This window comes from Polypterus senegalus, chromosome 8 (assembly GCF_016835505.1).
Source record: "Polypterus senegalus isolate Bchr_013 chromosome 8, ASM1683550v1, whole genome shotgun sequence".
NCBI lineage: Eukaryota > Metazoa > Chordata > Cladistia > Polypteriformes > Polypteridae > Polypterus > Polypterus senegalus.
Window position 1 is genome coordinate 157,639,355 of NC_053161.1, and position 13,759 is coordinate 157,653,113.

At 38.4% G+C, this 13,759-nt stretch overlaps 1 protein-coding gene across 1 annotated transcript in view; it reads left to right on the top strand.

The window, feature by feature from the left end:
- LOC120534642 (zinc finger protein 850-like) overlaps nt 1–13,759 on the top strand; it is a 54,488-nt gene that overhangs the window by 9,284 nt on the left and 31,445 nt on the right. The window contains 2 exon segments of the mRNA XM_039762233.1: nt 1–242; nt 7,848–9,335. The exon segment at nt 1–242 is cut by the window's left edge and continues 885 nt beyond it. Coding sequence (XP_039618167.1) covers nt 1–242; nt 7,848–9,335 — 1,730 coding nt within the window.

A 13,759-nucleotide genomic window follows, 5' to 3' on the forward strand; every position in this document is an offset into this window, starting at 1 on the left:
CCCAGCATCTGATACAAGAGATTTGCAAAAAAACGCAATTCTAAGCCATATCAAGACAGAAAATATTAAATCAGAGTCTGTCTCTCAGCATCTGAGTCCAGATGAAGGGGTAACTGGAACAGACATCACGGAAAGTAGATCTCGCTCCTTCCAGAATCATTCTGTCCAAGTGAAGACCGAACCTTTAGACTCTACCATGAGGGAGACTGAGAATGCAGCATGTTCAGCGTATTCAGGAAAAGGTAAGAGTTAAAATATAATGAAAGTTAAACTCGATGTCATCTACCTGAAGGTCCAATCCAGTCATGCCCACCCCAAAACTTGGAAATGCTTGTGTTCTTTGATTGATGAATTCCATAACTAATAACTCAAAAGATGTTATAAGCAGTTGACATTGGTGTAAGGTTTAAACTGAACAGGTCATTTATCTATTAATGTTTTTTTTCCCCTGAAATGCTGTTCAATGACCACAGTGCCATAGTTTACCCAATTTAACCCAAAGTAAAAATTCATGCATGAATGTGGTCTGATTCTAGATGTTAAAAGTACACAAAGGAGGTTGTCTCTGCAGCTACATTGTAACCCAACAGTACTATACAACAAGTCACATGACTAAAAGAAATGTCCCTGAGCACCAAAAGGAACTTGAATAAGAGAAGTACGTTTGAGGGAAGCTGATTGGGTCAGATCAGATTGATTTTTTGCTTTAAAACCAATACTACTAAATGTATGAAATACAGAGTCAAGTGATCTATAAATCTGTCAATAGCTGTATCAAACAATACAAGATCAATAATAGGAACAGAGCCATCATCCTCAACACATTCATTATAAGCAAACCGAGGTGGCGCCTGTAGGTATTATCACAAGAGGCCCCTCTCCGAATCCCAGTCTGTATGTGACCACCTCTGCCTGCTACTTCAGCTACTTAAAACTGAGAATCCACCTCGAAACACTCAAGGAAAACCTTGCCCGCTCCTGATACCCAATAGACCAACTGATGATGGAGCCAATCACTGATCTGAACAGCAAGGACCCCACAGGCAGACTGAGGCCTTCTATCCTTTTAATGAGTTGTGATGATTCAGTGACTGCCTCCACTTTATACAAATCTAGTCAATAGGCTCTAGTAAAAGCACAATAATATAAAGAAAACAACAATTACTACAACATGGTAGAGAAATATCTTTAGTGATCATTCCAGTAAACCTCCAAGAGTGTGTTCAAGCCCTCCACCCGTCACAGAAATGCATGCCAGTCAGACACTTCTTCATCCCACTCCTCTGCTTGGACTCTTTTCTAACAACAGTGTAACTCGCCATTTCCTGGGGTAGCACAAAGGTGTATCGGCTCACAAGTTCCTTTCAATCTCTCTTCATAATATATCAAGCAGTGTTCTCTCTCTTCTCTTTGAAGGGCTAGAGCTCGGCCCAGGGCTGGCTTGTGCCAGATGCTGCCCAAATCTGCCCCAGACTTCCATATTCTTGAATTGATTTAAGTTGGTTTGAAATAACAACGAAGTATGGAGTGCAGGTGTACACATTGTGGAATACAACTCCAAGGAGGTTCTGCTCAAGCTTTATGACACACTGGTAAGGCCTCTTCTGGAGTCCTGTGTGCAGTTTTGGTCTACAGCCTACAAAAAGGACATAGCAGCTTTAGAAAAGGTCTAGAGAAGAGCAACTAGGCTGAGTCCAGGGCTACAGGGGATGAATTATGAGGAAAGATTAAAAGAGATGAGCCTTTACAGTTTAAGCAAAAGAAGATCAAGCGGAGACCTGATTGAAGTTTTTAAAATTATGAAGGGAATCGGTAGAGTGGATCGAGACTGCAACTCTAAAATGAGTTCATCAAATAACAGGGACACAGTTGGAAACTTGTTAAGGGTAAATTTCGCACAAACATTAGGAAGGTTTTCTTTACACAAAGTACACTTGGAATAAGCTACCAAATAGTGTGGTAGACAGTAAGACTTTAGGGACTTTCAAAACTTGACTTGGTGTTTTTTTGAAAGAAATAAGTGGATAGGACTGGTAAGATTTGTTGGACTGAATGGCCTGTTCTTGTCTAGAGTGTTCTAATGTTCATTCGTAAGAAAGGGTTTTTATCAAACTTCATGAACCTTAAAAAACAACTGAACTGCTGCAACTTGTCAAAATCCAAAATGCTATAAATTATTTGCAAGGCTGAAATAGCCACACATTCAGATGGCCATCCAATGACACTTTGTAAAAATCTGACTCCTAAGATGTCCCTGTTTTTTATGTTTGACTCTACACCAGGTATTGATCACTGCTTTTCCAAAGATTAAATTCCTCTCAAGTGTTTGTTTTACACACCAATCTCACTACTGAATAATGACTTTAATATTCTGGATGAAGCTTCAGCTATAGGAATCGAGAAAGTGCTGTCTTCAGTAATATCACAAGATCAGACTGTACTGGTTAAGAATAGAAGTTTACTCTCAATCCTTTGAAAGTTGTTTAATGGAGTACAGTATATCCCACTTCACTATCCAAGCTTCTGTCTGGAAGCAGAAAAGGCTTTTGACTGTATAATGGAGATATCTCTTTACTTCATCTTACAGCTTTCAGTTTGGACCCAGTGTATGTGCTCAGATTAAGTTACTGTATTCTAACCCAGAAGCCTCTGTTCATTTAGATAATACAAATTCTAATTATTTCACATTAGAACGCAGATTCAGACAAATCAGTCCATTATTGTTAATTGTTAATGCAGTTTCTGTCAAACCACTAGGTACCTGTCTGTCTTCAGTATAAGTCAGGCATACAGGGTGTGGCCACTGGAGGGCATTGTAGCCCCCAACACTCCAGACACAAACGCACAGACGCAAGTCTCTTGTGAACACAATGTTTAATCTTGAGAATACCTTTATTCTCTCCAAAAGGCACAAGTAAACAGAAAACGCTCAATATTTTATCTCCACACCTCTGCTGCTTCAGGCAACCTTCCTCTCGACTCTGGCTTCCTGTAATGGAGCATGGCAGCTTCTTTTATATGGACCCTGGGAGTACTTCCGTTGTCATGAGGTTGTCCCTCAGAAACACTTCTGGGTAAGTCTGAAGCTTCATGAAATAGGAATTAGTGATACCTACAGCTGCCCATGGCACCCAACAGTGCCGGCCCATGAGACTACAACACCCATCCTCCTCTGCAGGTGTCCTAGCCTGGATTTCAGACACCATGTTCTCAACTATGATCCTGCTGACTATGCCACTGTAAAGTAAGCAGAGGACAAGAAAGGTGTTTTGGAGCCCAATGCGGCAAACCCTGTATAATTAAACAAATGGGGAAAAAATGTGCATGGTAAAAAGCAAAATGAGTCGTTCTGACAGTTGAATCAGGTAGACTGATCAAAAATACCTTATGGAGGAAGAGCCGGGTACAGGTGGTTGGACCCCGGAAGTGATGTCACAGATGGATTGGCATCAGTCTTCATTTCTGCAGAGGGAGGTCATTATTAGACAGCAGCACCTCATGTCTTGGTGGAGAGAGTTACACTCACTCAAGCCATTAAGCTGTTTTGTATGCACACGTGTGTGACAAGGGAGGAAATAAAAGAATGAGTGAAATAAATAGCATTCCTTTATGCTGATGACAGGGTTCTCTTCATTATCAATCCAAACTTATTTGTGTCAATCATATTAAATGTAGTGAGTTATATGCAGGGTTGTGAGTTCAAAACATTTAGTAAGAGCATACTTTTCCCAATCAACTCGCTTGCATGCCATGTTAATCGTCTCAGAGTGGGAGTTACAGTCACAAAGAAATTTGAATATATGTTTAAATTTAACATGCAACATGATAGCCTGCATCAAAGACGATTTTAGATGGTCCCCTCTTCATTTGCCTTTAGCGAGGAGAATCATTATTGTTAAAATGAACATCCTTTCAAAACTCTTGTTTCTCTTCCAGAACATCCCCAAATAGCATAACAAATCCTTTTTCAGAACATTTGCTGCAACTGTAAGTTCATTCAAAAAGACCACAAATTAAAAGAATGATATTGCAGAGATTCCAAGCAGAGGTTGCTCTATTACAAAGCTGTGAACATTTTATCTTTCGGACTATAGAAGGCATCAGTAGGAATGTATTAAGGAGTTGTTGAATATTCTCTCTTTGAATCTCTGGAAGGAATCAGATGGTAGTGGAACTGCACCTGGGTGGTTCTTAGAAAGGAAGTCTTGCTTGATTCTTCTAAGTGTTATTTTTCTTGAAACTTTTAAATTTACAATTTCCACAACACACCTTTTTCGACTTATAAGTTAGAAACATTGCTCTAACGGATTAGCCCAAATTCCTTTATCATTCATCTACCTTTACTCTTAAGTGTAATTTAGCACATAATAAGAAGATTTGTGGAATTTCCAGACATTTTTAACATATTTCATCTCTAGACGATCTTGGGCTATGATAGGAATGGTATCTGGAGAAGTGTTAGAAGTCAGTCATTTCTGATCTATAATCTTTGTTCAACGTGGGGTGATTCATCTTTATATCATGCATCATATATACTGTGTGGTCCTCATGGGGTGCTGCAGCACCCCAAGCTCCTGACACAAAGGCTTCGACACAAGTTTGCTGTATACAAAGAGTATAATCATGTGAAACTCTTTGTTTCTTTGTGTTTCCCACACCACACCCACACTTTGTTTCTCCAACTCTCTGTAACTTTGTCACTGCTCCACCAGCAAGCTTTGCCTTCCTCCTCCCTACTCTGGCTTCCTTTACTGAGGTGGGCAGCTTCTTTTTTGTAACTACCGGAAGCAATTCTGATGTCCTGAGACTGTGGCCCAGAAGTACTTCTGGGTGAAGTTGGAGCATGACCAAGTAGGGCTCACTAGTCTCCTCAGCACTCTCTGACGGCACCCATGGAGCCCAACAGGGCCATGCCAATAAACTACAGTTCTCAATGTGCTCTGTGGGAATCCATACCGGTGTCTTAACCAAGGGGGGCTGCCATCCGGTGTGATGGGGCCTACATCGCTCAGAAGAATTTGTCTCAAAATAAATGAATGATTGGTTGATGCAGGCTCCCAATTCACGGTGCTTGTCAGTCTCATCTTGGCATCACAGGTAACTTAACATCATCTGGTTACAGTTAACAAAAGCATTTTCAATCTTGCTAAATGTCCTTATTGCAAAATGAGTGTAGTAAATTGTACCAATTACGTTAGGAAAACCAGACACTGCTGGCAATTGCCTTTGTATGTTGGCAAAATCCTGCCGATTTTTACACTCACTAGCCACTTTATTAGGTGAAAGGCAGAAGAAAGCTGATTTAAGTGATTTTGAACATGGCATGGCTGTTGGTGTCAGAGGGGTTGGTCTGAAACTGCTGATCTACTGGGATTTTCACACACAACCATCTCCAGGGTTTACAGAAAATGGTCCAAAAAAAGGGAAAATATCCGGTGAGCGGCAGTTTGCTGGGCGAAAATGCCTTGTTGATGCTAGATTTTATTATAATTATTATTATTATTATTATTGTTATTGTTGGTGCCACGAAGAAAGTAAAAAACTACAAGCAGCTTAACCAGATATAAAAAGAAATGACCTCATAGAGCATTGCTTTCTGACTTGATATGCATATGGTGAATAAACAAAGACTCAATCTTACCACTTCAAATATACTTAATATTTCGTAGACACTATGGTACATTTTATGAGCAAAGGGCCACAGTGACCATCAATCCATCCATGGTCTATTGATGCTAACACATTTAATTTCAAACTTCAGTGTAGATTATATATTTCCATCATTTGCTACTTTCAAAAATGTTAAGGAATACAGGTGGAATCCCATTGCAACGAAATTCATGGGACCATAAAATAGTTTGTTATCAGGGAAGTTTTGTTATAACAAATATAAGGAAAATATGTATACTATTGTGACTGGGGTCGCCAGTAATTTGCCATCTCTAGTGGCAGTGGCTCAAGGACAGCTGCTCTGCTGCATCTTAGCACGTAACATGCTTGTCACAAAATGTTTATAACATATAACACCAAATCTGGACTTACCTTTCTGTTTCTTGTGCAACTAACTCTATGACCCAAGCTTGACAATATATGTGTATTAAAAAAAATGGCACTTCTTAAACTGCAAAAAGTATTTTATTTGAAAATGAGAGGTTAGATGTAACTTTTTTTATTATTATTTTAATAAAGGTATGAATGCAGAATGAAAATGAGATGTTAGATGTAACGTTTTTTTATAGAAATAGAAACAAACTTCTAATTTTTTTTTTATTCAGGTCCCAATGCCCTGTCTTTAACTTTGTCTTCTGTATTTTTTTTTTTTTTGATCCTTCAAAATTGCTCACAGCGTTGAATTCTGAATGCTTTCGCCACGCCTTTTGTTTGTTTTTGTTTTCATTCCGGAATCAGCTTTTTCCAGGATTGTTCATTTTTCTTTTACTGTAAACTGATGACTTTTCTCACTTTTTTTTTTTTGGTTCATCGCAAAGAAAACTTTGAGAAGTGCTATGAAACTTGAACAATACGTTCAACACGAAATACTGCGTATGACACGATTACCCAGGTGGATGCTCAGGAGAACACTGACCCCACCTCGCCAAGACTGGAAATTTCATAACGGACTGTCACTTTGTTTTGGTCTAACAAGAAAGAGACCGCCTGTTTCAGGTTTCCCAAGAATCTTGCAAAAGTGTATGCACGGCCTTAGGTATATTTTCCATTACATTATTACCTACAGTGGCCATTTTTGGTTTGCCCAGAGGGGACTGGGCGGTCTCTTGGTCTGGAATCCCTACAGATTTTATTTTTTTTCTCCAGCCTTTGGAGTTATTTTTTTTGTTTGTTTTTTTTTCTGTCCGCCCTGGCCATCGGACTTTACTTATTCTATGTTAATTAATGTTGACTTATTTTTATTTTTTATTGTGTCTTCTATTTTTCTATTCTTCATTTTGTAAAGCACTTTGAGCTACATTTTTTTGTATGAAAATGTGCCATATAAATAAATGTTGATTGATTGATTGGTTGAAAAAAACTTTCATTATACTGAAAATTGACACTTTGTTAAAAGTAAATCCGTTTAACACAATGTTATATGAATGTTTTTCCCGGCCAACAAACTGTATTCGTTATTTGGAAAATTTCACCACTTTGCTATTGACTATAACAGGATTTTACCTGTATTAACTACAATTAGCCCTAACCCTAACCTGTCACAGCCAACAACTATCAGTAGCAAATCAATTCTATTTTTACATCACTTGAGTTGTCATCTGGTGTCTATTGAAGCGATTTCAGCTACCACAAGCCTATTTGGACTTGTTTTTTTTAACTACAGGATATTGTAAAATGCTATTAAAAACATGTTTTATGTACTTTACCATTATGTGTAAATTAAATTATATTATCTGTTATTTTTTTATGATATATAATGTAATAATTTGAAAACTGACTCTTTGAACTAACTGAAGAAAAAATAAAATGGCTCAACAGTGGCAACAAATACAAGGCAGGAACTAATTCTGCAGAGAATGCCTGTCAATACCAGGGTGCACATATGAGCACGACTGGACTTTCAGATCAGGTCAGTTTACAGTCACAAGCTGTCCTAATCTGCATGTTCTTGAGGACAAAGAATCAAGAGACATTGGGAGAAATTATAAACTCACCCTATAATGTGAGCCATTAGTGAAGCAAGGTAATGGGGATTGAGGGTGGGACGTCACATCTCCTTTGAGTTTTCAATGTTGTAATGTTTCGAGATTCATTTTTTTTTCCTTTTTTTTTAATAACCAGAGGAAAAAGGAATCTTCCACCAACCAATAAAACGTATATGTTTTGTATTTCTGCAGATTTACAAGAAAGTGATACCATCGCCCCATCTCCATTTCCTGACACCTCTCTTCATTGTAGACCACAGCAAAATGAAAACATGAAAACACTGACATCTGGATCAGAGATTTTGTTGCCTGCTTCATTGGCATGTAGTTCTGTGTCTGGTGTGAAATTAACAACGGTAAACGTAATCAGCACTCAACAACAGGAGTATGATACAAATTCGGCAGGTGTGTATGCCTACCATGAACAGAGGAATTCTTTTAAACTAAAATCAATATCCAGACCTAACTGGGTTCAAACACGACAGAAGCCAAACTGTTCTGAGTGTGGGAAACATTTTTATAGTAGGAGCAGCCTTCAGAGACATAAAAGAATACACACTGGAGAGAAGCCATATTGCTGTTATGAGTGTGGGAAACAATTCGCCACAAGTAGTCATCTTCAGATCCACACAAGGATTCACACTGGAGAGAAGCCATATAGCTGTTTGGAATGTGGGAAACAATTCACCACCAAAAGAAGTCTTCAGACTCATTCAAGAAAACACACTGGAGAGAAGCCATATTGCTGTTCTGAATGTGGCAAGCGATTCTTTGAAAGTAGCCATCTTCAAATCCACACAAGAATTCACTCTGTGGAAAAGCCATATTCCTGTTCTGAATGTGGCAAACAGTTCACCATCAGGAGAACTCTTCAGATCCATTCAAGAAAGCACACTGGAGAGAAGCCATATTGTTGTTTAGAATGTGGCAAGCGATTCTCAAGGAGTAGTACTCTTCAGATCCATTCAAGAATGCATACTGGAGAGAAACCATATTGCTGTTCAGAGTGTGGTAAACGATTCTCTGCTAATAGCAGTTTTCAGAGACATAAAAGAATTCACAGTGGAGTGAGGCCATATTGCTGTTCTGAATGTGGCAAACAATTTTCTGACAAAAGCAATCTTCAGAGCCACACAAGAATTCACACCGGAGAGCGGCCATATTGCTGTTCAGAATGTGGTAAACAATTCTCTGACAAAGGCAGTTTTCAAACTCATATAAGAATTCACAGAGGAGAGATGCCATATTGCTGTTCTGAATGTGGCAAAGGATTTCCCACCAATGGCAAGCTTCAGATTCATTCAAGAGTACACACTGGGGAGAAGCCATATTGCTGTCCTGACTGTGGGAAACGATTCTTTACCAACAGCTATCTTCAGATGCACTCAAGAAATCACAGTGAACAAAAGCCGTATTGTTGCTCTCACTGTAGCAAACAATTCACACGAAGATGCCATCTTTTGGTCCACATACGAATTCACAGTGGAGAGAAGCCATATTGCTGTTCTGATTGTGGGAAACGATTTTCCACTATTAGCAATCTTAATACCCACACAAGAATTCACACTGGAGAGAAGCCATATTGTTGTTCTGAATGTGGCAAACGATTTTCACAAAGAGGCCAACTTCAGGTTCACACAAGAATTCACAATGGATAGAAGCCATATAGCTGTTCTGATTGTGGAAAATGATTCTGCAAAAGTTTAGGTTTTCAGACTCACAGAGTTCATACTTGGGAGAATAAATTAAGAAGTAAGCAGACAAATATGTCTGAACATAGTCAAAAATGGATTGTCTACTATATAAAAATGCTAAAGAGCAGCATTGTGAGAAGTTAAGAAAACTAGAGATAAAAGCCCAGCTAAGTGAAAGTGACAGTGAAACGGTAAAAAAAAAAAAAACAACTTTCTAGATCAGATCACCAGAGGAGATCAACCCTGATACATTATAAGAACCAGAGACGAGGGAAGAAAAGGACATAGTGAACAAGGAAATACAAAAAAGAAAAGAAAACCTACTGGACCATACTGACAGAGACAAGTAGAGAGAACTCTACAGAAGCTGTCAATAAATAGCACCAAATGTGTTCAATGTTAGCAAAGCCGTAGATGAAGTGAATGGAAGAAAATATAAAGCAATGACACAGGTAGTTGGTGTTAGTTTAATACTAGAGGGACTGGAGTCACTTAAAATGCAAAACAATATGCAACACTTAAAACACATAACTTTATATTAATGCCTGTGCGTCTGAAATTGACAATTGTCTATATACTCTCAATCTCAACAGATCAGGAGTTACAAACAGAAACATTATTAGGAAACAAAGCAATAAACAAATAAATTATAAAAAGTGAAAGGCCTTATGTTTAAAAAACATAATTAGAAATGACTGCATCATCAGATAAAGTGAATGCAGATATTCATCGAAAACACACAATGTAAAGGACTAGATGCCCTCTTCTTCTCCTTCTTCTTTCGGCTGCTCCCATTAGAGGTTGCCAAAACGGATCGTCTTTTTCCATATCTTCCTGTCCTCTGCATCTTGTTCTGTTACACCCATCAAATGCTTACAGTGGAGGAATTAGAAATCATACTCAGTGTTGTCCAGAGGTGCTATCTTTATGTTACTGTACCCAACCTTCAGTTTAAACAACATACACCACTGCAGCAAGATATGGCCAAATGTAACCATGCACCATGGCTGACCAAACTCTTACTTTAGAAATCACAGCAAACAAATATTGAACAGCTGCCCACTCTTACCATGCATTTCCAGTGCATACAACTTTTTCATATTAATTTATGAGCACCAGACTGATAAGAAATTAATGGTTGTAGAAGAAAATGGGAATAAACATTTCGTGAGGCTCAATCAATCAACTGCTGTTGAACAAACTGGTCATGGAGAACTGCATGAAAGGCAGGCAGCAGAACATGGCATTGTCTGAACTACCATGGATAGCACACCACAATCAAGGCTTCTCAAATGTCAGCAATGGAGCAAACGTCACGATGCACAAGGAACAGTGCAGTTTCACTGTAACAAAAGGTCAGATCATAATCCCAAATTTGAATAATCCAGAGAGATTCATGGTCTCCATTGTTACTCTGCCTGGCAGATTTAGGCTTTAACTTCAGCATTCAAAACCATCCATCTTGGAAACAGGCTGTCACTTTTCACTTTTACAATTCCAATGACAAACTCCTGCCGCTAAAGTTAACTGCAAAAATACTGTGAATGGTGAAAGTAAAATACCTTTTCTGAAAAAGTGACCCTATGCTGTACTAAAAATTACCTGTATATCTTAATACATTTCATTATTTTTTACAGCCAAGTTCTGTAAAATCAATATTTTTCTACCTTCAAAATAAGTTTCATACCGTTTACTGATACATTACAGTTGCACTGAAAAAAAATCTCTCTCTGTTAATTTTGCAGTGGGAAACTATTAATAAGCGAAGGTAAACAACTGTAAAATTTAAAACAATAAAGTACTGTTTCAGTAACACCGAAGTTACGATATTTGCATAAACGCCCCCATTTTACCATATTGAGCCGCATACCTTTGCACAGTAGGGAAAAAACCGTAAAGATATCAGATTTATTTTTCCCCCCAAGGTTTTTGAGGTTATGGAAGCAGATTTACGGTGGATTGTATTTGATACGCTGGCACACCAGTAGGACACCACACACCACAAAAGCAAACTTTACTTCTCCACCAGACAATGTGCTCTAACTTCCTTAAACATTGAATTATATTCAACGTATTTATTTCACTAATACAATACATTTGTTACTGGCTGTTGTTACTGGTGTTATTGGTGTTTGATCCTGCGAACATTTACTAATGGTTTAATGGTTGGCATATTTATTACAGAGCATGGGTTTAGGTCATGGTTAAACATTCACATCTATTGTAATGTGTTGTAAAGACAAAAACAGTTTTTTACTGTAAACTTGTACTGTAGACCTAAACATATTGTCACCTTATTTTTTTTCAGTAAAATTCTGGCAACCACAGCTGACTGTTTTTTTACTGTAAATGTAACCTTTTATTTTTTACAGTATAGAAAAAGAACTGAACATGGAGAAACTGTCTGAGAACTATACTGGAAGTGTGATAAGGACATCAAGGTAATCACATAGCATCCTTTAGAAATATTTGCTGTGATTATATATATATATATATATACTAATAAAAGGCAAAGCCCTCACTCACTCACTCACTCACTCACTCACTCACTCACTCACTCACTCATCACTAATTCTCCAACTTCCCGTGTAGGTAGAAGGCTGAAATTTGGCAGGCTTATTCCTTACAGCTTACTTACAAAAGTTGGGCAGGTTTCATTTCGAAATTCTACGCATAAGGGTCATAACTGGAAGCTATTTTTCCCATATAATGTAATGGAGTCTTGAGTTGGAGATGGCCGCGGGGGGCGGAGTTTTGTGTGACATCATCACGCCTCCTACGTAAGTACATAGAGCACAAGGAAGAACTCCAAACAGCGATCAGCACAAAACGCCATTTCACAATTGAGAAGGCAGAAAAACATTATGAAGCAAATGATACATACAAGCATATTCATAAGTACAGCTACTGCGGAAACAAAGCACGGCGTGAACCGTAAGTTTATATTAAATTAAGTTCATAGGCTACCACTAGCGCTTGTAATTTAGTGCCTGCCCATATAAGGCCGCCCATCAGCGCAATCCAATACAAACACTGCCGGTAAATATTCACGTGTGAAGGACTGTGCTTATGCAGAGGAAGATGAGATGGTCAGGGTGGTGTTTGGCACAAACTCATTGAAACTGCGAGAGAAACTTTTAAGTGCCGGGTCTTAGCTGACATTACACGAGATGGCACCAGCACAGCTGGGAACCTTCGATGCAAGAACACCAAGCTGCTCACGGAACTGGCGCAGTGCACAGACAAAAGCAACAGTTCCAAAGAGTGCTGAACAAAACCGAATTACACAATTGAGAAGGCAGCAAAAAATATGAAGCGCCTTATACATACAATCATATTCATAAGTGCAGCTACTGCGGAAACAAAGCGCACGGTGGAAAAAGTGAATGTCCTGCTAAAGGAAGACAGTGTAAAAAAACCCGTGCATGCAGTTTGTCACATCACAGATAAAAAGGAAGACGAGCTGTTTATTGATGCAGTAAGGAACTAATCGATGAATGAAACCTCTTATCTTTACAACGATTGACAAACACGGAATGTAACTTGAACACAACACATCCTACAAATACGACCCTGATTGAAAGAAATAATGATAATCAAATCCTTGATGACAGCAACATTCAATAACACTCACAAAACAATTACTGTATATTGACAATCATGTTACGTTATTTTTAAAATGTTCCCTTTTCTTTTCATAACTTCTACTTCTCCACTGCGATACACGGGTATATATATAAATGTATATATATACCTCGATCTACAATACATACTTTAACATAAATAAGCCACACGCTGTGGCTAATTGTAGAGTCTTCGCCCTCTAACGCCGACATTCGAGGTTCGATTCCCGAGAGGGATGCATTGAGTATGTACGCTACCGATTCATTTTACCTTCGATCTCCTTGGTTTGGGACGTATGAAAAATATTAGGTTAACGCAGAATCATGTTACGCTATTTTTAAAATTTTACCTTTCTTAGCACAAGCACAGCTGAGAAGCTTCGATGCATGTACTCCATAACGCGCTAAAAATAACGCATTTAATCACACTTTCAATTCCAAGCAAACGGGAACTTTTGTCAATGCATGATTTCCTGGTACATCCATTACACTGATGCACACATCACAGCTACAAAAATGTTAGAGTCGGAATAAAGCGCGCTCCTACGACTGATCATTTCGACTTCCCGAGCGAAGCCTTGATAAAAGCATGGTTTTGTGCACACTGAAAAGCAAGCAAAATTAGATGCATTACAGAAAGTGGACTTTGTGGCTCTTACTGGGGATCATTGGACTTCCGTGACCGTTAGTAATTCTAAATACATCTAATTACAAAATGTTCAATGATCACACTGTTTTAGCCTAATGTACAAAATAATTTTGGCTAATGTTACTCAGAGTTTAAAGA